Raw genomic sequence first — 25,837 nt, 5'->3', positions numbered from 1 at the left:
GCTTGCAGCTATTTGTTTACTAAATATGTCAAGAGGTGTAAGGTAGAGCAAGGTGTCCAGTGCCGCAGACGGGGTCGTGCGAAGCGATCCGCAGGCTGAACGTTGAACTTTATTTAACTTATCCCTGTTTATACCTTTCTCTAAAGCAGTCCACCATACTGCCACACCGTACGTTAAAATCGGTCTGATTACCGATGTGTATAGCCAATGCGTGATTCTGGGTTGTAAACCCCATTTATTACCAATAGCTTTTTTGCAAGAAAAGAGAGCTACAGTAGCTTTTTTGAATCTTTCCTGTACGTTGCGTTTCCAATTTAGTTTTTTGTCTAAGACAAGACCTAGGTATTTGGCCTCGTCTGAGAATTTTAATTGGATTCCTTTAATGTAAGGAGGGTTGACAAATGGAATTTTGTATCTCCTCGAAAATAAGACCAGCTCGAGTATTAGTCTGTACAAGGCATTTTGTAAGAGTTCTTTTAGGATATTAAGATGCTTTCCTGAAACTGCTATAGCAACGTCGTCGTCCGCATAGGCTATCACTCTGAAACCCTCCGCATCCAGACTAGTTAGGATTTCATTCACCACTAGGTTCCAGAGGAGAGGGGATAGAACACCACCTTGCGGTGTCCCTCTACTAACGAATCGTCTGCTAGAAGAGTTGCCCAGTTTTGAATTAATTATTCTGCTAGTAAGAATTAAATGAATTAACTCCCGAAGCGAACTCTCTACATTTAGAGATGTCAGTGCAGAAGTGATTGCAGATGTGTCCACGTTGTTAAAGGCACCTTCGATGTCAAGGAAAGCAACCATAGTGAACTCTTTATGATGGAGGGAATATTCGATGGTGCGTACTAAAGTGTGTAACGCTGTTTCCACCGATTTACCCTTACAGTAGGCATGTTGAGACGAAGACAGAAGTCTTGTATCGATACGTGCCCTTAAATGGATATCAATCAATCTTTCCAGGGTCTTAAGAAGGAATGATGATAGACTTATAGGTCGTAAATCTTTAGGATTAACTTGGGAGCATTTACCTGCTTTAGGTATAAAGACAACTTTAACTTCTCTCCATGCCGAGGGAACATGGACCAGGTAAAGAAAGCTGGTAAAAATTGCCTCAAGGATTGGTGCAATTATATCAGAGGCTTTTTGTAATTCTGCTGGTATTATTCCATCTGGTCCTGCAGCTTTAAATGGTTTGAAGCTGTTGAGAGCCCATTGTAACTTATCCTTTGTGATCAGACCTTGTGGATATGTTGTATTTGAACTTGAACGTGCAAAGCTGTTGCAAGTTTCGGTAAGAGAACTACCAGGAAAGTGAGTGTCCAATAGTAGGTTCAGTGATTCATTACCTGAATTAGTCCAGGAGCCGTCTGCATTTTTCAAGCAGTTTGGCATAGCTGGATTAGTTGAAAGAATTTTCCGTAACCTAGAGGCTTCAGAAATTTCTTCTATCATGCCACAGAAGGATCGCCAAGAAGATCGCTTGGATTTCCTTAGTGCCTTCTTGTAGATTCTTAGGGATTCTTTGTAGGAGTCAAAATGAGAGGCTAGTCTTGCAGCTTTGGCCCGGTTGAAAAGTTTCCTGCATTCCTTCCTGAGCGAGTCAAGCTCTGAGGCCCACCATTGTGGTTTCCTCTTTCCTCTTATGTGTATAAGTGGACAAGAAATTTCTAGCGATCTGTTTATAGCTGAGGTAAGGTCATTGACTTTGTTGTCAAGTTCGTTAGCGTTAGAAGAAGGACTAGATAGTCCAGGTTCTAGTAAACTCTGTAATAAATTCCTGTATAAAGCCCAGTCAGTTTTCTCTTGAACAAAGTGCAGCAAACTATAAGAAATTTTAACTTTGAGAAAAAAAACTGTAATTTTTTGTTTAGATCTTGAGTAAGCAAAAAGTTTCTTATCACCTGGAGACAGGTTTAATTTAACAAAGAGTTCTGCCCATTTTGCATTCAGCGAAATTCTCCAAGTGGTATGTTCATTGCTTAGAAAGTATATTAAATGACCAACTGTTCAACATTAAAACAATAATTCTCACGTAAAATCCCACTATCAATATCACTTAATCAATTTGTTAAATTTGGAGATATTATTTTCCAAAATAGGAATTCCGAGTAAAATCTGGAGGCTATATTCCAGGAGTTTTTGGTGCAATTGACGGTTGCCATATACATTTTGAAATCAGACATTCCACTGCTTCTGTTTCTTGAATGTAGACTAGGGCTCTCAACCGAAGATGAGGTCGAGGGCAAACTCGGATGGACCCTAGAGGATGGCACAAGGGAACGTATTGTTTCAGTGTCACTAACTTGCACCTCGTTGAGGTAAATTTCACTATTTCAGCCATCGTCTCAAAGTATGGCCCAGGACAAGTCGACGTTTTCTTGTTATTGTCTACGATAATGTTGTAGCGCTTTTTCATATTTTTTAATTTTATCATCAAAAATTGGCCCGTGTTATTCAAAAACTTTTGCAATTTCTTGAAAAAGTGTTCTTCGCCGGGTTTTTTGGTCTCGGTGCTGGTCATTTCCCTTTCTGCACTCCTCCAAGAAGAGCAGAATGGATTTATGTTCCCAACCTTAAAAAAAAATCCTTCTAAAGTTTGGAGGAATGGCTTTTTCATCGTCTCAAGTACAACTTCAACTAACATTTTGTATCTTTTTGCATTTGGATCTACACCTTCATTCATATAAGGGTCAGCTCACACATCAACTGAAACAAGCTGACCATTTACAACGTCGCGTTGTAGATACGTCGAATGGGTGCTTGAACAACAGGCGCGCGGTGGACGGCGATTTTTCGAACTAAAATTTCTTCAGTACATTTATCACTCGGTGGGTATATTAATAAACAAAAATGTTGTATTTGGGGTTCTGTCAATCCTCAAGTAATTGAAGAGAGGCCATTACATCCACAAAAAGTCACTGTTTGGTGTAACTTTTTTTTCCCTGGTTTTGAAGAGTAGGAGAACAAGACGGTGTAACATACCACACAACTCTAGCAAATATGGCTTTGTTGCAAAATTGAGTCGAGTAGCGCGGGATGCTTGTTACTGCCATCGCTACCTAGCCCATGATTTTGAGAATTAATGGAGTTTCTGGAGCATTCAAAACTGTAAAACCTCGGATTACAGTTACAGTGAATGAATTACGTCCGCATGTCCGTACGCCAGTACGTCCGTACGTTCGCCAAGTTTTTTTTTTTCGTCGCCTATAGCTCAAGAACCAGAAGAGATATCGATTTCAAATAAATTTTGTTATACAGATAATAAGCAGAAAGGGCTCTCAAGAAAATTGCGTAGGTGATTTTTTTACCGAAGCAGTGAACATTTTGGTTAACCCTAAATATCTCATGAACCAATGACGCTAGAGACTTGAATTAAATTTTATATCATATATTGTAACGTGATACCAAAGAAGAATATTTTTGGAAAAAAAAGTCCAATTAACGTTTTTTTATAAATCAAAAAAGAACTGAAAAAAAATTTGTTGCCTCAAATATTTTACGACTAAAATATGATTTCATCTCCAAAACAATTTTATGCAACGAATAATAATATTTTTGACATCTGATAAAATTTTGAGAAAAATCAAATTGACGGTTTTTTTTATAAAAATCAAAAATTTGTAGGGGGCAGCTGCCTCTTTCCTTTGCCACCCCCTGCATACACCCTTGGCTATAGTGACATTAGGTCGTGCAATTGTTTTTGCTGACTAATCAAGTAAAGTTTTTATAACTAAGTTTCCAAAATTACAAATCATGAGTTTTGGTACAACAAATATTTTATGTAACGACGAAATAAAGTCGTAAATTTTTTACAGAAAGAAATCAATTTACTATCTCCAATGGAACTTGAAATCAAATGTATTGCATTTTGTTTATTTTCGTGAAGTATAAATTATTCGAATCCCGTGTTGCTATTTTTTTGAAGGTCCTGAAAAAATCGTTAGGATAGGACAAAGCCATTTACATTATCAAAACATTCGTTACTTGGTTACAATTATCCTATCACAATCGATGTTTACCAAGTAACCAACCCTTTGGTGTATTATTAAAAACTTGAGTTACGAAAGTGCGTATAGTTATTTTTGTAGTGAAAATGTCCTCACATATGGGGACGAATTTTTTAAATTCCTGCATTAAGGTTCCCATTGATCCGTGCAACAACTGTCCAGCTCCGATTTACAATCGTCCAAAAGTTTTTCTCAGTCGAAATTCAACAACTCCAAGCACATTTCTGACATCAAATAAAACAACAGATTTTGACTTGGATTCAGATGCTATTTATGCTTCTAATGGAATGCGTTCGTTAGCGACCTTCTATGATAGTATACCAGGTAAAAGCTTTAATCGATAAACTTATTTAAAAAAGACATTGTTTTGTATAAGTATTACCACACCCACTGCACATGAAAACGGAAGAGATATCCTTTCTTTTTTATTTAATAGCATAATTAAAGTGAATTGAGCAAAAAGATAGTATTGACAAATTTTGTATTATTTTATTTTTATTTTAAGGAAATGTGTTTAGAAAAATTAGGATGAAATCTTGTAACCCCTTTTTTCAAAAAATACAAATTATTTAAAGCATATTGCTTGCAAGAATTTTTTGTAAGCATGGAATTGTCTAATTTAGGGTCCGGTTATAGCTATTAGTAAAATCCATCAGTTAGTTAGTGCGTTGGACTGTCATGCCAGAGGTCTTGGGTTGAATCCCTGCCTGTAAAGGTTTTTCACGAGTACAGCCTCTTGCGAGGAATTGACAACTCCTTCAAGAGTAATTCTTGTTATGGAAAGTGGTTTCTCACTGTAGGTCCCCTCGATCCCTGACAGCATTACGAGCACACTGGAATGGTTGGGAGTTTTGGGTCACTAGGCTCTAATTCTTAACGGACTGTTGCGCCACCTAATTTGTTTATTTACCTATTTTAAAATCCATCAGTAACTTTTTTTGTTTTACAGTTTCGAAAATTTAAGAGCCTTATTTTCAAAAACAAGCACTGTATTTGAATCTAAATTCATTTCATAAATACTTACTTACTTACTTACTTAAGGTGGAGCTACAGTCCTGTGTGAACTAGGGCCTCACCCAACAAACTTCTCCATCTAGCTTGATGTCTCCGGTTTCGCACTCCAAGTTGGTGAGGTCACTTTCCACTTGTGCGCGCCACTTGATCCACGGTTTTCCTCTACTGCGCTGTCCTATAGGTGTGGATTCGAAGGCTTTCCGGGCCGGAGCATTGGTTTCCATGCGCTCTACGTGACCCAACCATCTTAGTCGTTGGACTTTTACCCTTCTGGCTAAGTCCACGTCACTGTACAGCCCGTACAGTTCGTCGTTCCATCTTCTCCTCCACTACCCTTCGATGCATAAGGGACCGTAGATGGTAAATACATTTAAAAAAATAAATGATGAAATTAACTTTTTCCATTTCGTTTTATTAATGACTAGCGGCCCGACCCGGCTTCGCATGGGTAGACAAAAATAGGTAGGTACAGATGTTTAAGTTATAAGCATGCTAATTAAAACGACCATTATAAGAAAAAAAATTGTATGCTTAGCTTAAAGTCTCCCTGTACACTACGTTGGCTGTGGTATTTTTAGGTGGCAACAAAACGTATTAATTTTCAGGAGATCCTACTCGAGAAAGTGCCACATACAATTGGCCGAGGGAAAAGCACTCTTTCCTTAAGTCGATACCAACTATGGAAAAAGTTTGTCCCTGGGATTTATTTATTGTTAGGGCAAAGGATATTTTTAAAGGGAACTGTAACCTTTTAAAAGATATAAGCAAATCATAGTTGGTATCATAGGGATCCGTGGAATATGTGATAGCTGACCGGCAGCGGGACCCGTAATGATAGTTGCTACAATCACATTATGCCTTACTTCTTACCATTACACATATTGGGAGGGCTTAAATGTCTTAAAAGAATAACAGGCGTACCTATTTTTAGTTTTAGTTCCTGACCTTGAGGTGGAAAGTTAGTAGTATTGAGCGAATTTAAAAATTCCCTGACAGATTTGTAACATTTAAAATCACCTTTCAAAAGTAATTTTGTGTATCTCATTTACTGAGTCGTTTCTGGATGACAATATCGCTCTCGAACATAGCCAATGGAAATCTCTTACTGTAAGATTGTTGAGGTCGGGATAGATTGTGTCTATAAGAATTTCTAGACAGTGAACAGTTTGAGCCAATTCAATATTGAGCACTACTTGGGAGCTGTTTACAATTGGAGTAGTAAATTTTCTGTGTTCTAATTTAAGTATATTTTCTGAGAAATTACCAACGCGGTTATTGCATAAACGTGCTCTCTTATATTCGTGCGAAAATTGGCAAGAAATGTTTTACCCGTGGGACCGGGCGCGTTCAGAAAAAATAGTTGGCCACTGTTATTTCCCACAATTTCAATTATAGCATCGTACGCTATTTTTTGATCTGTCACTTATGTACTTGGACACATTTGAATTGACAAATTCTGACAACTCGTTAAAATCAACTTCATTTTGTAAGCGATTCGGAGAAGGTAATTCAAAGTCACCTTAACTTTTGTCATTTAATTCTAAAAGTATGTTTTCGATTTGTATCAAACCTTCTTTACATACATCATAATCGGAAACTCTTTTTTGGGCTACATTCTTGCTGAGACATTTGATGGCTAATTTTTTACAACCTTTGGTTGGTTTAAATAGGAATTTCTAAAGATTTCTATAGTAATCTAATATTAAATATAGCCTATGTTACTCATACGCCTCTCTTAGGCTTCCAAACTACAGTAGCGTCTTCCAAGTGAAGGTCCTAGCAGTGACAACAGCTGCTAAAAAGGTATCAATGATGGCAATACCACGAGCTGATATCACCTTTTACATTGATAGCCAGCAGCAATATAAGCGAAGACTGCAACTGAGGTAAAATAAAAGTTTGTTGCATGCTGCCGCGAAGAGCTTAAGGTTCTTTGGGCACAGCACAACATTAGACTCTGCTGGTCCTAGGCCACAGCGATATACTAGGCAACGAGATAGCCGATGAATTAGCAGGATTAGGGTCAATGCTTGACGTAAGCCAAGCTCAGTTAGTTAGCATCCCTACCTAAAAACAGGAAATCTCAAAAAGAATGACTATCAAGGCCGATGAAAGGTGGAACCTTCTTGACACCTGCAGCACTACAAGAAAGATATGGCCCTCTTTTAACAAACAAAGAACGGAAAGAATTATGCAGCTACACAAGGCATCACTTCGATCTCTTGTAAGCATAATCACCGGACATAATCTGTTAGGTTATCATATGAAAAATATGAGAATCAGTTCAGATGATCTATGCAGAGGATGCGGTGACGAGGAGGTGCATGAAGGCACTCCGCACTTTCTGTGGCACTGTCCCGCACTCTCCCATCAAAGAAAGAAACTACTTGGCAGCTATTTCTTCGGGGATTTAAAAGAACTCTCTAGTACGCCAGGTACTAACATTCTGAACATCGTCAAAGCCTCTAAATGGCTTTACTAACTGAACACATAGTGTGACGGTAAAGACATCAACTGTCAGCCCCTCAACCTAACCTAACCTACTCAGTGATAATATACCTTTCTAATGAAAAAAGAATTATTAAAATCTTTATAATATTATGTTCTAATAATATTAATGTTCTTATTTTTTACTATTCCGCAAAAAGGAGGTTCCAAGCTCCTGTTTTTTTGATACCTCTACTATAATGACGTAAATTTACTGATTTCTGATGTTTCAACTTGTATTGATACATATAACCGGTCCCTATCCACTGTTCTTTCTAGGTTTAAAGAAGTTTAAAACTCATAACACCAATTTGATAGTGTCACCGGAGTGCAATCCAATTGAAAAACTTCGAGGAATTCTTTCTCTTCAGGCTATTCGGTTTCATCATTGTAACCAATCATTGAAATTTGCTTGCCAGGTCGGTAGGAGCTATCATTAAAAATGTTAGTCCCTGAAACAATATTCCTACTTTATTTGAGGTTAGAGTTGATCATTTAAACCAAATCAAGTGTGAACACAAAGAAAATGAAACGCCTTCAGTATAAAAATCCAAATTATAAAATCTTAAGGGCCAGTAAAAGCTATCATTGGTTTTAATGATTGAAATCAATCATTGGAATTTATAGAAAGGTCGTTAATAACGATCAATACAAATTTGACACTTTTATGTTCTGAAGTGAAACGCATCGTTCCCCTGATTTGTGTTCCAATTTTACACAATTCCAATGACATTTTCTGTCAATTCACATTTTTCGGTGGACATTTTTTCAACGAACGAAATTTGATAACGATTGTTATAAACGACCTTCCACCGCTAAAGCCATAGAGAATGGGATGGCTTCATATCTTACAACAGGACTAAATGTTTCTTCATAATCTATTCCGTACCGTTGATTACAACCTTTTGACACAAGTCGAGCTATGTACCGAATGCCTTTCCCTTCAAAATCTGACTTCGTTTTGAAAACCCATTTGGTACTCAGTATCTTCTTGTGAGGAGTTTTAAATCAGCTTACTTCCATGTTTCGTAAGCCACTAAGGAAGCACATTTACTATTGATTGCTTCTTTCGAATTTTCAGCTTATTTGCTTGAAATAGCATATTTTTAGGTTAAGGCACCAGTTATAGCTATCATTGGTTTTCATCATTGAAAACAAACATTGGAATTTTCTTGACAGGTCGTTTATAGCTGTCATTTAAAATGTCTGTCATTGAAAAAAATTCCCTGATTGAAAACCACCGACAAATGTTTACTGACAGAAATCTGTCATTGGAATTGTGTGAAATTGGAACACAAATCAGTAGAACGATTCGTTCCACTTTTAAACATAAAAGTATTAGCTGTTCAGGAAAATGAATTTCCGTCCGGAAAATAGAAAAATAAATTTTTAGAGAAAAATAAATGTACATTTACACTTTTTTTCCTCAAAAAAAAAATCATTGGGTGATTTCCGATCGATCAGTATATAATTTTTATTAATAATCGAAGGGAATCATAGTCAAACATTTTCCCAGATCAATTTCAATGTTAGCTATAACTGGCCCTTAAGGTATCGGAAATTTCATCATTAAAAGAATTAAAATGGATTTATAAAATAAATAAAACCATCTATAACATCACTTAAAATTTTACTGATGAAAGGAACAGTAAACAAAATTGTCTTATCTCAATGTTTTGATTGAAAGAAAAGAACATTTAATGACGGAAATTTACTGATTGCCATGAACGTTCATTAGTAAAACATTTCAGATTCCTTTTGTTCCAAATTTTACTGATAGCTATAACCGGCCCCTAAAAAATACTCCTCAGGCAAGCTGCAAGTCCATCAAGTTTTGTATTTTGTATTGTAAGAAAGCCTTAAATGAAGTTGTCCAGAAAATAAATAAATCATAAAGTAATAAAGTTCAGCTTTCAGTTGAATGAAAAAACATGACAAACTGCCATTTTAATAAAAGTAGACTTGGCTCAATAGTTGGGAAGACTTTTCTTGAATAACTTTCCAGTCAACATTTAAATGAAGTTGCATTCATTGGAAAGCAATTTTTTAACAGCTCGCTCATCAGATACTAGAAACTTGCCTAACGTTCAAGTCCCTTATGTTGTCTGAAACTGCCCAATGTTTTGGCAGCTCGCCAATCAGATGCTTAAAACCTGTCTTACTTTAAAGTTCCTTAATCGTCTAAACCTTTCCAATGATAGCGTTAAATGACCTAAAAACCTGAATCTTGAAAATTTTGAATGATGAAAACCGATAATAGCTTACGGCCCCTAGGGTATCTCTTCTGTTCCGAATTTTGTACATGGTGTGGTACCACTTTGCTGTATATCTACCAAAAATTGCTAATGCTAATATTTATATTACCTGCCAATTTATAGATTATTGTGAAATAAACCATTTACCAGAAAACGAGTTCTATTCGACATTAGAAAGACTAAAAATGACTTATAGTCATTTAAAATCTAAGCCAAGTTTTCCTGTTTGTTTGCTTAATGAAAACAGTACCCCCTTGGGTTCTGAAATCACCAAACGTATCAAACCAAAAGCTGCTGCTTCCTCAAACAGCGTCACGAAGAAAACACCTTCAAAGAAAGGTTCTGCAAAAAGAGAAGAAAGAAATTCATCTGCTTATATCCCGTCCAAAACTTCATATAAGGACTTTTGCGAGAAAATGAAAATTTATGAGTTGGTGAAATTATAAATAAAAATATGATTCAGCGAATATAGGATGAATTCTTAAAGCACTGTTAATTAAAAAAAAAGAGGAATATAACTAAATCATTAAATAAATCTATACATAAATAGAAGTGTTAACGATCTTGCAAACGTTCTTAAGCAGTATTCACATGAGCGCGATCAACGAATGAATTACAAAATGTGAGTTTATATACATACATTTGAAGACATATTTCCACACAAATTTTCAACAAAACGATAGCAATATAGTTTCTATTTGATTTATGATGAATACTTTTACTTTTCAATATCATATATTAATAAATTTAAGAAAACAAATTTATTCGTCGCGAAAAAATTGAAGTTTATACGAACTGTCAAACTCTATTCACGTTTCACATTATCCACACTCGCAACGAATAAAATAATTCCGCGTATTTAACCTAAAAAAATCATTCTTGTTTTGGTTTCGGTGGTGAATGCTGTTTGGCTGTCTTATTAAGGAAACATAATATTCTCCTTCAATTTGTTGGTTTGCATTAAATGGATGCACATAAAATCTTTTTCTTGTTTTGTTTATTAACAAGGACACCAATAACTTTTTTTAAACAAATATAGCGTCGACCGCATTTTCTCAATCGTTTGTTTTCAAAACAAAACACGATAATGATAAACACAAAAAAAAAAACAATTGTCAAAGTCAAACTTCATTCGCGACGAATTAAAAACTCTCGTGTGAAAGAAATGTCAAAATCGACGAATATTCGTTCATTCATTGATCGTGCTCATGTGAATAGTGTTTTACGGGCAATAGAAACACTAAATATAATAATTAGGATTAGGAACTTTGTATACAAAAAATTATACTACTTTCATCGAGCGTTTTTAGGTGGCTTCACATATTGGCTACGGCGACATTAGCTTTTACAGTTTTTATATACTATGTAAAACTTCCAACGCCACGCATACAAAAAGTGACAATTTTGTCGAAATCTATCTCCGCTTTTTTGCAACTTTTGATATGTATTCTTTTTTTTGTATTTAACTAACGGGCACTCAAGGGGTTATTAATACCCTTAACATGTTTAAAGTTTAACCCATTAAAGGCCAAGCACCTTACAAATAATGACAAACGAAAAACCTTTAAAATCCTGCTTAGTGAGTTCTTTATTTGACAAAAAATACACTTAAAAAAATATTTTGTTTAGTTTGGTCTTAAGAGGGGTGTACTCAAACGAGTACACTGGCCAGATATGGGTACATTCCTTGCCTAGTTATGAAATATTTTGAAACACTCTTTTTTGATACAAAGAGTAGTTTGGCACCTCTCACATATCCATCGAAGTATGCTGTGCCATATCCGGCATCGTAGTTGATTTTGATTTTTTTTGGGGAAATGTCCTCCTACACTGTGAATCAAATTTTTTGGCAAATATGGCTTATTTGGTGGTTTTGTTAATGGCCCGGAATGTTAATAAGTCCTAGTTATGGTTCTGAAAAATGAAAGTAGCTTGTGGATTTATTTGGTTTGCAAACAATGGAGTCGCCAAGTATTTACCACTATTGAGTTGATCTTGTTGATATGTATGAACAATGGCCACCACCATTTCTTACCCTTTATTTTGATTCTGTAATTGTTCACAAATTAGTCATGAAGATCGACCCCACCCATACCCTTGTTGTATGCCACTAATGGTTTTGGCTGTGGAATGATTACCCTCTCTTTTACTGCTGCTGACCATCGTTTGACTCTTCCAAAGAAGTTCCAGGGTGTCGTAGTTTGTTGCAACTGTAACAACAGCATTATCCTTCCACCGCGCGAACAAAATGTTATTTTTTTTTTGTCGAACTTGTGATGAAAGTAACCACGATTTGCCTTCATTACCGTCTTCAAGGATTTCAATGGACATTTTTTGTTCTATTGCCACGAACCGTACCGGTTGCGCGAAAGCCTTTTTGCGTAACGTAGCCATAAGGTCATGGCTGGTAAAATAATTGTCAAAAAAAAACGATATGGTCACTTGGCCTTTTTACTACTTCCAGTAAATCAAGCACCACTCGAGATCCAAGTGGTAAACACTTATTGTCAAAGTTATAGCAATATCCATAGCTACTGCACAACATCCACTGCTTATAGCCAAAAAGGACAGACTTTCCACGGATAAACTGCTTTGGGGAATGGTGACCATAGTATTTGATCATAGCCTCATCAATCGATAGTTTGTCATGATAAAAACCCAATTTTTGATAGTTATGTATTGCAAATGATTTTTATCAATGGTCAAACCTTCCCCATTTTATCGCTCTTATGCAAGGCTCAAGGCATGCATTGTTGGCCAAATGTATAAAACTCTTGATTTCCTTGAAGCGATTGCTGGGCATGGCGTTAGCAACCAAATAAATTCTTGTGTCTTCGTCTAGGCACCAATACATATTTTCTTGAGGCAATGAATGATATCCTGAGAAAAGCATTATGCCAACAAATTTTCTCAGATCTTCTTTTGTAAACATGAACGTGTGACAGTTTTGGTCCAGTGCATATATTTGGCTCTGCTCAACAATGAAGTTCATTACCTCTCGCTGAGCTTTCATCCCTTAGCCAAGCAAGTGGGATATCGTCTTCACTGGCAAATACATCGGTGACTTCAACCTCTACTGCTCCTGATATGTATGTCAACAGGAATATGGGAATCAAGCAAGTCATCCTCACATAAATCTTCCTCGTCCGTTTGTATATCAACATCCGGTTTAATAACCACTACATCTACTTCATTACCATCATCTGGAATATCATCAACAGCCATGGAGAGATTTGTGTAGCGCCTACCATAAAAGCTTTTGCAGCTTATTGATGAAAAATCCATTTATCTGCAAATTCCGTGAGAAAAAAAATTGCACGGTTTTGGCAAGTGTACTCATTGAGTATACCACTTTTGTAGACCACTTACCAGGAGCAAAAAAAAACAATTTTCGTAATGTGAATTATTTACACTGTTGATCTTTTGTAAAAAAAATATTTAACAGAACTGGTAATTCAGAAAACTGCCAAAACTTTAAATTTTGACAATGACAGCAGCTTGAAACAAAAAACACAAGGCCCAAAGTTGACCAAATAACTTTAAAATAGCTTTCAACCTCAAAGAAATTATTCATAATGTCAAAAGACATGTCCATGCTTGCTTTTACATTGAGAGAAGTTTAAATCAAAGCCTGCTATTTGAGGAAAATTAAACTGAAATTTTCAAAAATACTGTACTCAATTGAGTACAATGTCAGCTAATGGGTGCAAGCTTTAGAAAAAAAGGGAACGATTAAAAAGGAGATACCGATGCACATTGATCTTCAAGTTTTGAATATCAAAATGATAGGGAAAAACAGAGTCGGGTAAGTCGGTATTCTCAAGTGCGGTTAAGAAAAAAATCTCTATACTTTAATTTCATGTGGGTAAAACTTTCCGTGAATAAGCACATCATTCACTATTGTTTTCTTTATCAGAGCCCAAACCTGGACAGAATTTCAACTTCTCAGGAACTTGATGCTCTGTCTGACTCCATACAAAGAATTGTGTTCCTGTATGCTCACACTGAAATCGTTATTACGGGCGATTTCAATGTTCACAATTCTTCGTGGCTTCCGGCCAGACAACGCTGAGATTTTTGCTGAGTTTAACTACACTGCATCAAAAAATTGCACATACAGCACGTTATTTTGTTAATAATAATCCATATATTATTAAGTAGCAATAAATTAAGAAAACGAAAACATTAGATATATTGTTCATCTTTATATGTGCACAAAAAAAAACTTAAACAGTTATTTATTGATTTTATTTAAAAAAAAACGAACAAAACAAAATTCCAATCCATAAATTTAACTCAAAAAATTGTACATACATTATACAAAAATTAAATTTGTACAATTAAAACTAAATATTAATATCTCGTATGATATCCTTTTGCTTGGATAACCTCTCGTAAACGATTTTTCATAGATGTTACCAACGTTTTGGTTTCTCCAGCAGATATTTTATGCCACTCATTCTGAAGCACTTGTTTTAGCTCCTCTCGGTTGGTTATGTGGTGTTTTCGGACTTTCTTTTCCAATAAATCCCACAGATGCTCAATTGGATTGAGATCAGGGGATTGGGGAGGATGTGGTAGAGTTGCTTTACAATTGTAAAGCAGCCAAGTTCTTACTAGCTGGGAGTTATGTTTGGGGTCGTTATCTTGGACGAGCATAAATCTGTTACCTAGACCCAACTTTTCTGCGCTGTCTTTTAAATTATTTTTTAAAATTGATAAGTATTGGAACTTATCCATAGTATTTTCAACAAAAACTAGATTACCAACCCCATTCGCCGCCATAACGCCCCAAACCATAACATTTCCACCTCCATGTTTTACAGTCTGTGTTAAATTAGCTTTCTTCATTGAGGTGTTAGGTTTACGCCAAACAAAACGTCGCCCGTCAGAACCAAAAATATTGTACTTACTTTCATCCACGAAGAGTACCTCCTCCCAAAACACATTAGGTCGGTTGATGTATTCTTTGGCATACTCTAAGCGCTTCAGTGCATTCTTCTTTGAAATAAACGGCTTTTTACGAGAAACACAACCTCTGTATCCTTTAATATGCATCAAGTTCCTTATGGTTTGGGGATTTACTTTTGGGTGTCCTGATTCCTCGAGACGTGTAGCGATTTGTGGTGCCGACATTTTTGGATCCGCCTTGACTATCCTCTCAATAATCCGTTCGGTTCTTGTTGACAGAATTTTTTTCCTGCCTCTTCCAGCAGCAATCTCATACGAATTATTTTTTTTGTAATTACTTACCACAGATTAAACTGTGGGTCGAGGCCTTTCAACAATTTTTGCTATTTCTGCATAGCTTTTTCCATCTTCTTTTAATTTTATAATTAATTTTTTAATATCCACAGGAACTTTTTTATGATTTTTTTCCATTTTTTTTTTTAATTTTAAATAATCATCCAAACGACCTCACTTTTACACTTTATTTGAGACTTTAAACATCAGAAAAACTCCAACACTTCATAAAAGCAATTAAAACGGAGAATATTTACTGTTACTTCTAAACAATGCGACTTGAAAATAAGTGTATGTGCAATTAATTGAGTAAATTTTGAGTGCAAGCACATTTTGAGTTTTTTTTTTCAAATAACGTGACATTGAATTTTTGTTGTCTTTACACAAAAAAAATATACTCATTCATAAGAACATGATTTGAGTGGAAATAAATTGTATAACTTACATTTAGCCAAAAAATCATGTTACATATCTAATATATACTGCTGTATGTACAATTTTTTGATACAGTGTATCTTACTCAGCTTGTTAATGCACCTACTCGTATATCAGACGTTAAATGCGTAAGCTAGCTATTCCATCTATCCTATTCTTCTGGGCTCGTACCGAGTAGTTGGAAACCTGCATTTGTTCAGCCAATCCCAAAAAAAGGCGACACAAATAACCGACCGATAGCACTAACTTCCCTTATTTCTAAGGTCATGGAAACGCTGATTAATTATCAGCTTAAAAAATATCTTGAGGAACGGAAGCTTCTTAATGACAGGCAATATGGCTTTCGTAGGTCCACTGGTATTCTCACAGAACAGTGAAACAAATCTTTACATCGTTTTGAAGAAAGTCAGATTATTGCACTTGAAATTTCAAAGGCATTTGATGAAGTCTGGCATCTTGCTCTCTTATTGAAAATGCGTGCTTTCGGTATCGACGAATCTTTTCTTTGTTGGATTAGAAATTTTCTTTCGAACCGTTCAATATAAGTTGTTTTAGAAGGATACAAGTCTGAAACTTATAAAATAAATGCTGGTGTGCCTCAGGGCTCCGTTATGTCTCCGACCCTCTTCCACATTTTTATAAATGATCTTCTGTTTGTCACTTCTAATCCAATACATTGGTTCGCTGACGAAACTGCTACGGAAAAACAGGATTAGCTCATAAAATGCATACCTACACAGCATTGTACATTGGGGAATAAAAAATAGTGTGGAATTTAATGCTTCGAAAACGCAATGCTGTCTTGCATCGTCAAAGCGCGATAAACCCTCTTTGCCACTATTTTGCATCAACGAAACGGAAAATCTCGACATCAGCGGAACGTGCATCAGCAACCATCTTTTGTGGAGCGATCACATACGCGATGTTGCTAAAAATGCTACGAAAGGTCTAAGTTTTTCGAGACGTTGCAAGAAATTTTTCTCTCCGTCTGATCTGGCTACAATCTTCAAAGCCTATATACGTCCGAAACTTGAATATAACTCTTATCTCTCGGATGAAGCTCCAGTAACTTACTCAAGCCTCTTGGACAGTATTTAAAAAAGAGCTTTCAAAATTATTGGTGACATTAACATCATCAACTCGTTTACGTCACTCGAACATCTGGGCAAGGTTTCTTGTCTCACGCTTTTTTACCGTTATTTTAACGGACTTAGCTCTAATGAAATAGCCAATTGCATTCCTCCCCTTAAACAATTTAACCGTAATACCCGCGCTTTTAGGAATACCCATCAGTTAACCCTTGAGCCCAACCTTGGCCGTACTATGAAGTACAGATATTCTTTTTTTAGCCGTACTACGCGAATGTGGAACGCCTTGCCACGGTCTATCTTTTCCTGTCATTGTTCAATGTTCAGAAATTTAAAATCAATGTACATCGACACCTCCTATCCAACCCTTCCCTCTTTTCCTAATGCTCACACTGTGTCTTTGGCATATTAAAGGTATGCAAAACCCTTTTAGTGTTCGCTAATTATAAAAAAAAAATACTAAACGGTACGTCTGAAATGATAAACTAATGATTATTTCTAGAAGTGCAAGTATTACGGCTGAATTGTTTGAGGGGGAAATGCAAATGGGTAATTTGATAGAACACAGAATGTAAATTTCCAGTGAACAACGAAAGGCATGCAACATTGCCTATTAATTTCAAAGCTCTTTTTTGGATCCTATAAAAAAGACTTAAACTTGATTTAGGGGACTGCTCAGATATGCGAAATTAGTTCAAGTTTTTGACGAATGAAGGGTTTGTAAATTACAGCCAAGTCAGAAGGGGTGACAAATTTCGTACACCATCGCAGAAATGCTAAGCACCTTCCAGCATTTTTGGCTGTATCGAATATGTGATCAATCCACAAAAGGTGGTCTGAGTCGGCCTCAACTTGATGAGGCCAGCCTCTGCCTGAAGGCCTGAAGCCGCACTGGTAAGGGCCAATTAGTTCTCAGTAAATGGCTTCAGGCGTTGACTTAATACGCTGGACAAGATCGACTAAAGTCTGGTGATGGCTAGTTTGATCTCACTCTGGTCGGGTGGGTAAAACTCTAGATCGTCAACCAAATGGATTTGACGTGCCTGCTCGCTGGTGGAATCGTTGACTTCATCAACATTAAGCAGCTAGTTGAAATAATCTCTCCGGATTTTTAGCATTAACCTTAACCTTTTTCTTTCTTTTGAGCGAGCGGTTCTCATCCGTTCTCTTGTCGACGTAGAGGTGGCGGGAAGATCGTGTCCTAATTTGGTGCCACAATCTGTATGCTTTCGTTTTGGTTTTGTTTGCCTGACCACATTCGGAGTCAAACCAGGGGTTCCCTGGTAGCGGCTGTGTGAAACGTAGCAGCATTCCTGATGGATTGTTTGCTAAGCTGCCAGTGGTTTCTCGCAAGCTCTAGGGATACTCGGTCGGCAAAGGCATTGGCGGTATCTTCCTGCTGCAGTCTTCTAATGTTGAATCTTCTCCTCAAGGTTGTTGTTCTCCTAAGAGCTTCCATGGATATTCGCGCAGTTTAGCACCAACCAGGAAGTGGTCGGAATCTATTAACACCATGTTTTTCTTGGCTAGAAAGTCGATAAGCCTGAGTCCGTTTCCAGTTGTGATGACGGACATTGATCATATGTTTTGGGGAGGAGCTCGTAGAAGTCTTCTTTGGTATTGTCATTCTTCTCTTCCGTGGGGGCATAACCGCTGATAAGGCTCAGTTGGTGGAGTTTGGCCTTAATGCGGATTGTCATCACTCTTTCGCTTACTTCCTGAAAGCTTAAAACTCGTTGTACGTTTTTAGTTTGCGGAGGGGGGGGGAGGGTTGTCCACATTATCAGTCACACTTTAAAATTTCCTTTCATGGCCAGCTTATAAGGCCTGCGCATGACTGAGATCGTTAGAGCTGGTTCTTCAGAGCGATATCTGGTCTTATGCTACTACTTCCTGACAAAGTATCAGGTGACACAGCTCTGGATCCGATGGATCCAACGTTAGTCGTTTGTTCACCTTTCGGCTATCCAGCGGGCGCCACTACGAGATGACGACTGACGTTACGATTTTGCAACACCATACTTATACTTATACCGAGTACTGAATTTGATTAGTTTCCTGGATGCAAGTGCTGCTCAAGGATAGCGGCATCGGGGTGGCTTACGCATTATTCTTTGAAGGAATAGTGTTTTTTGCAAAAAAAGTATTTGAAAACCTTTATTTGACTGCATTCATGCGATAAACTTTTTTGGGGCTGTTAACGCTCCCCCCAAATTTATTTTTTGCAGGGGTCATGTGCAAATAATATATTCTGATACACTTATTTACATCAAAAAATAGACATATAAGAATTAAAATTAAATAATATTCACGAAAAACCATTTTGGGGATGGACACATAATCAAGCTTAAAAACAAGTTCGTGCAGTGTTTCTGAAACAGAAACGATACATTAAAGCTCAAGGTTGCAACAATCAATATGTTATCCTAATTTATTCTGTATTATAAAAGTCCAAACAAACAAAGAACACAGCGTCAAATTTGCCACATAACTACGCATTCCAGTTTCTAAAAATATAAATTCAGTCTTATAAAGTTTTATAAGACTGAATTTATATTTTTAGAAACTGGAATGCTTCTGAATTTTAAAAATACTCAAAAAGAATTCATCCTGTAAACGTTGTTTTATTAACATAAAATACTGATTCAATATGCAATCTTCAGTGACAAAAAATCAGCTAGCCCAACCAAACGATCTTCTTCACTCTATAAATCCCTTTCAATGCACCATTTAAGAGAGGATGATCAACCGCAGCAAATATTAAATTATGTTAAAGCAACGACAACCGAATCTGAAGAAGAAAAACCAATAAGACCAAGTTCCTCCACCACTCTACGAATTAAAGAACAATTAAGAAAGTCATTTTCATTTAATGATCTTAATACAAAATATTGGGAGGAAAGGCCATCAACGGAATTGAATAATGTTTTAAACCGGTAAGTTATCTATTGCAACAATTGCTTTAGAAAAAATGAAGGCTGTTTCTGTATTTCCAGGTCTCCAGGAACTAGTAGAGATTATGTGCCAAATATTAATGTACAGCCTCCAAGCCCTCAAAACCTAAGTGACAATAAAAATGAATCCACAAAAGGAACTCATCGTCGAAGTGCAACAGGAAAAAAGAAATCTGGCAAACGTCAATCAGAGTCTGTCAAAGTTCCGTTTTCTTTCTTGGGAATTAATGAGTGCTCGATCAGGGAAAAGGTACTTACTGTTCTTGGTGAATTAATGTTGTTTTTTTTTAATTAAATTTCCATAGGAAGTTTTTATAATGGATCCGATTTGTCTATTTGATAATTTTGACACTTCTCGACGTTTCAAGGTCCCTAGAATCTAAACAAACGATTTCTAAAGAGATGTCTGCGTGTGAGTGAGTTCAAGGACCCGTAGAGATATTGACATGAAATACATTTTGTTATACAGATAATAAAACAGAAAGATGTTTTCAGTTTCGCGCTCCAAGTTGAGGTCATCTTCCACTTGTGCGCGCCACCTGATCCGCGGTCTTCCTCCACTGCGCTGTCCTGTGGGTGGGAATTCGAAGACTTTCCGGGCCGGAGCATTGGTTTCCATGCGCTCTACGTGACCCAGCCATCTTAGCCGTTGGACTTGTACTCTTCTGGCTAAGTCTAGTCGCTGTACAGCCCGTACAGCTCGTCGTTCCGTTTTCGATGCATATGCGACCGTAGATAACACGAAGAACTTTTCTCTCGAAACGACCTAAGGTGCTTTAATACAATTTTGTCATAGTCCATGCTTCTGCACCGTATAGCAGGACGGGGATGATAAGGGTCTTATATAGCATCACTTTGGTCCTTCGAGAGAGAACTTTGCCACTCAATTGCTTGCTTAGTCCAAAGAAAGAGCGGTTAGCAAGAGTTATTCTTCGTTTGATCTCAGCGCTGGTGTTGTTTTCTGCATTTACAGCGGAGCCCAGGTAGAAGAAGTTCTTGACTACCTCAAAGTTACGTCTGTTGATGGTGATGTCTTGACCAAGAAATCGGTGTTGTAGGTCCTTTCTTGACGATAGCATGTACTTTGTTTTGCCCTCATTAACCTTTAAACCCATTTTTGCCGCATCTACCTCAATACTCACAAAAGCCCCATTGACATAACGCTGAGTTCTTCCGATTATGTCAAGGTCATCAGCATATGCTAGTAATTGGACATACTTGAAAGAAAAACAGTGCCTCTAGTATTGACGTGTGAGCACTATTCTTTCAAGGACGATGATAAGAAAATCGCATGACAGCGCATCACCTTGTCAAAACCTTTTTTGACATGGAAAGGTTCTGTTAAGTTGTTTCCAACCTTTATGAAGCAGCGTGAATTGTCCATCTTCATCCTGCACAAACGCACGAGTTTGGTACGGATGCCAAAACTAGACATGGCTCTATACAGCCCGTCCCTGTAGATGCTGTCATATGCGGCCTTGAAATCGATGAAAAGATGGTGGGTGTCGATTTGATGTTCTTGCGTTTTTTCCAGGATCTGCCGTAATGTGAATATTTGATCGATTGTGGAATTTCCTGGTCCAAACCCACACTGAGAAGGACCTATTAGGTTGTTGACGATGGGCTTTAGACGTTCTCATATTACGGCAGAGAAGATCTTATAGGCGATGTTAACTAGACTGATTCCTCTATAGTTGTTGCAGTTTAGAGGGTCTCCTTTTTTCAGGGTGGGGGCAAACAATACTGAGGTTCCATTCATGGGGCATGCTTTCTTCCGACCATATCTTATGTTCTTAACCAACTTATCTCCAGCTGCTTTAAAGAGCTCGACATTCAAGCCATCCGCTCCAGCGGCTTTATTAGACTTCAGCTTAGATATGGAAATCTTTACTTCTTCTTAGTCGGGAGGACGAGATTGTTGGCTTCCGTCGTCTATGTTGAATGGATCATCCCGCCTGACAGCGGAAGTTCGTCGTCGCCATTATACAGTCTGCAGAAGTGGTTCTTTCATATCCTCAGGATTGACTGAGATTCCACTATGATGTTTCCACTTTCGTCTTTGCAGCCTTCGGTTCTAGGTTTATGTACCTGTGAATTTCGTTTCACCTGTTCATAAAACTTTCGAACTTCATTCCTGCTTTTAAACCTCTCAACATCTTCGACCACACGCTTCTCATACCCTCTCTTTTTCCTTCTAGCCTCTTCTGCTCATAGGGCTCATGAGCAGCTCTCGTTCCTGTATGCAGTCCCTAACAAGATCATTCAATTCAGCTTGTCTTATCCGGTGTGGCGGTGATGATGTACTAGGTATTTCGTACTCAACATTGAAGAAATTTTTGGTGAAGCAGGTGTAGGTGTTTTTTCTTCTTCGTCAATATGAGGGCTTTTTGGAATCGCGTGAATATCTATAATATTCTTCTTTTTTTTAGAAAATCCTTTGCCTCCTACAAACACATGAGTAGTGAGGCAAAAATTACAATCCATTGCATGGCTAGTTGATTCTCGCCTTTGCATTGGTATTGCGAAACGAAATGATTTTTTCCTTCCACTCATTCAATATCTCAAACCCGTCGAACATGGATTGCAACAGAAATGCGGAACACAGCTTTTGTCTTGATCTTGTATACTTTGTTAGAAATAGTAGGAATAGCCTTCTTTTATTGTCGACGATAGGGAACACCTTTGCTAACAAAATACCACTTAACCGCAAATGTAAGAAAAGTTGTCGGGATTACTTACACATTTTCGCGACATTTTTCAATATAATACTTTTTAACACTTAAAAACACATAATCTTAGTGTAATATTAATATTAACAAGTGAAATGAGGATAAAATCACGTCCAGCTTTTTGGCCAAATAATTTGTTCTAAGAAAATGCAAAGAACGGAATAAATCAAATACACACATTTTTAAAAGATGGCAAATGTAAACTCCGGCACATAAATATTCGAACTAAACTCATCCAAGTGAAGCACCATTTTATACGGGCTAGTAGTAGTTAATTGATAGATCTTGGGGAATTCCAACGCTCGTTTCCAATTAACCCTATACTTTTATTGTAATGGGGAAATATGTACCCTTACAAAGGTCTTAACCTTTTCCGGGTATAAACTTCCAACAGGTATAAAAACCGAAAGTACATTGCAAAATTTGTGTCCTTCTTCTAGTGGTTGGCAGTACAGGTAGTTCCAAAACAAATTAAAGACGATAAAATTCAATTTTTATTGAAATTTAAATTTTATAATCTTTATTATTTGAAAATAATTGTAAATTGTGGTACTAGAAACAAAATCAATGTTATAGGGTGCTGTTTTGAGTGTTTGGCAAGAAAATAACAAAGGTAAATATAATGCGAGCTGCAAAAATCACTTAATCCGAAAAATGCAAGTATTGCAAAAACTTAATCTAAAAAATTACTTATACTCATAAACTTGTATTTTGCATTGGAAGACATGTCAAAATTAGTAGACCAGTGAATCTCTGAGGTTGAGATCCGGTCTTTACCAAGTAAAAACGTTGATGAGGTCACTGGTAAGGTATTATCATGCATGAACGCCTTCAAAGTATATTCTGGATTGTAGGCTTGATCTCTAAATTGATGTAAAAATATTTTTGCGTTTGGTCTGATGCGGTTTAAGTGTACATCTTTCTTTAACTGGGTTTTCGCGAAATCTAATCTCCAAAATATTTGTGCATCATTTAGTCCTCTTCGTTCAAGCCTACTCGAAATGTTTAAGTTAAATTCTTCGCTGGATTCGGTCATGATGATTCCAGATGTTTTAAATGGTTCGATATTACTCATTCTTAAGATGAACCCATCACTTGGGGTCTCCATTGAACATTTCTGATGACAGGACTATCGGCCTGTCATCAGATAATCCAATAGAGACCAACAATCCAACATCGAGTCCATGATCCGGCCATCGCAGTTTGGATTTTTCGAGCGGATCAATCTGTCATCAAATCTATTGTCATGTCTTAACTTAAGCGTAACTATACTAATATTGGCTATGGGAACAAGTTGTTTCAAGAACCAACAGAAAGATTTTCATTTGTAGTTTACGGTACAATTTATTTTGACTCTTCCGATAAATTGGCGGGAAGGGCTCGATATCCAGATCAACTTTTTTTTTTAAAGATGGTTATTAGCGGCCAGTTATAGCTTTAATCACTGAAACTAATTATTAAAATTCAATTGACAGGTTGTTTATAAAAATGAAGGACTTATCGTCAGATTTGTTTCAACATTTAAACTTTTGGGTTCCCTTCTTCATAAAAATAACTTGCGAAACTTGATTCCTTTTTTATAATTTTCTGCTTGAGTTTTATTTTCGTTTATTTAATTTAAATATATATTTCTTTCTCAGACACCATCAGTTTCTCCAATTCACCCCGTTGCAAGGCCTAATTTAGCAGCTACTCTTAGGCTACAAGTCTCTAAGAAAAAAGTAAAAGAACTAAAAAACAATTGTACCTTTAATGACCACAGACCTCAGGTAGACTGGGAAGTAAGAAAAACTCCAGCATGGAAGTCCTTAAGCCATAAGTATAAAATTTTATTTAAAAAAATCAACTTGAAATAAGAATAACATTTTTTCAGTGAATCACATAAGGAGATATTAGCTCTTCGTTTAGCCACTCGAAAAGCCGAGCAAGAACACCAAAAACGTCAATACGAAATGCATATGGAAATAATGAGACAACGAGTCAAATCAGCTCCTTTGCTTCTTGAAGGTTCAACGTTTTGGGGACCACATGTTGGAAAGCTTTCACACTCATGTCATAAGGATAATTTAAAACACAACTGTCAACACGGTGCAAACTCCCAGAAACAAAAAAAGAAATTTAACAAGACAAATTCCAGAAAATATATTTCAAATATATCGTACTCAAGAAATTCGAATCACAGTACAAACTTGCAAGAAAGTGATGAGCTCTCAAGTTTAGACAGAGCTTATTTGTAGAATTTATTTTAAATTAGCAAAGTTCAAAAGTTACAATGCGGTTCATATTTAAAAACACACTTTAAAAAACGTAATTTTCTTTTTTCGTTTTTACACTTAAAAAATAATAATAAGGAATAAAATGTTTAAAATTACAAATTAATTTCAAAACCGTGGAAAGAATATTTTTATTTCTTGGTAACTATACACGATTGGAAGATCTTCCAATACTAGCCAAACTGTCAAAAGTCTTCCAATAGCATCCAATTAAGTGACAGCTGCCAATTTTCCATCAAGTGAAAATTGTCCGCTTACACAGTTGGTTGAATTTATCGAAATATTATAAATTAAATAATGAAACTATGTTGTAAAATTTGTTCATGCGCCCAAACTTCTTCTTTGTCGTTATTTTGCCAAACTGTGATTTCGTATTTATTTCGATTTTCGTTGTGTTCAAATTTTCTTTAAAAATCGTGTAGGTAATCTTTTGTTTTTAGCTTAAAAACAATTAAAAATTGGATGACATCTTCCAATATTTAATCGTCCAATTATTGGAAAATCAAAAATTGGGTGTTTACACTAGAATTAACTATTGCAAGAAGTCACCTAAAAACTGTTTAGAAAGTTGTGTAGAGAAAGAAAGACATCGTACGAAGAAGACCTGGCAAGAGAGTTAGGCCATTGCAAAGACACCACGCAGTTTTGAAAACTAACAAAAAAAAAATTAACGGAAATTAAGGAGAAACTAAGAATACCAGCATTTCTCTGTAGGACTTAAGATTACATTTTTCAGGATTGCTAAATATCTCTTCGGAACAAGTAGTATGGAGGTATGTATGCGACACAACATAACGAAGATGATATCCTTGATGCGCAGATAACGGTTTGGGAAGTAAAAAGGGTACTAGAGTCGATTAAAGATGGCAAAGCAGCTGGCACAGACGGGATTCCCTAAGAGTTCTTCAAATAAACTTGAACGGAATTTAAGCAAAAATTGGCGCAAGCACTCAATATCATCTTTAGTTTTGCTTAATTAAATATCATTTATTAATGCGAGTTTGAAGATTTACAGGTCAATACTAAATAGAAGGCTTATTAATTGGGTAAATTTAAACAACAAACAGAGCGAGTATCAATCAGGGTTTCGGAAAGGGTATTCTACAGCCGATAAAATTTGTATTCTTGGATGTATAATTCAAAGCAAACTTAATAGTAATGCTAAACTTTATACCTTTTTCGTTGACTTGAAAGCTGCATTTGAAACAGTTGACAGAAAAACGCTGTTCTATAAACTTTACAACTTAGGTGTATCATCCAAGTTTATTAAAGCACTGGAAAAATTTTACAATCAAACGACATCTAGCGTTTATAAAAGATGTGGCAAATCAAAAGAGATCCAAAT

The 25,837-nt window shown here is 36.5% G+C and overlaps 1 protein-coding gene across 1 annotated transcript; it reads left to right on the top strand.

Annotated features, from left to right (window-relative positions):
• The first annotated feature begins 3,774 nt into the window (after window positions 1-3,774).
• On the top strand, window positions 3,775-24,617 carry LOC129940675 (uncharacterized). The gene is made up of 6 exons (XM_056049083.1): window positions 3,775-4,337; window positions 9,893-10,199; window positions 19,200-19,472; window positions 19,533-19,740; window positions 23,860-24,038; window positions 24,093-24,617. The coding sequence occupies exons 1-6, from the start codon at window positions 4,100-4,102 to the stop codon at window positions 24,454-24,456; spliced, it is 1,569 nt and encodes a 522-aa protein (XP_055905058.1). The 5' UTR covers window positions 3,775-4,099; the 3' UTR covers window positions 24,457-24,617.
• The last annotated feature ends 1,220 nt before the right edge of the window (window positions 24,618-25,837 follow it).

This window comes from Eupeodes corollae, chromosome 1 (assembly GCF_945859685.1).
Source record: "Eupeodes corollae chromosome 1, idEupCoro1.1, whole genome shotgun sequence".
Taxonomy (NCBI): Eukaryota; Metazoa; Arthropoda; class Insecta; order Diptera; family Syrphidae; genus Eupeodes; species Eupeodes corollae.
This window is presented reverse-complemented; position numbering and strand designations above follow the sequence as displayed.

Bases quoted from the DNA above. Each gene is read 5' to 3' on its own strand.
- LOC129940675 (XM_056049083.1), top strand. From the start codon at position 4,100: ATGTCCTCACATATGGGGACGAATTTTTTAAATTCCTGCATTAAGGTT. The intron at 10,200-19,199 runs GTTGGTGAAATT...TGCAATCTTCAG, and splicing joins GAGAAAATGAAAATTTATGA to TGACAAAAAATCAGCTAGCC. The intron at 24,039-24,092 runs GTATAAAATTTT...ACATTTTTTCAG, and splicing joins TGGAAGTCCTTAAGCCATAA to TGAATCACATAAGGAGATAT.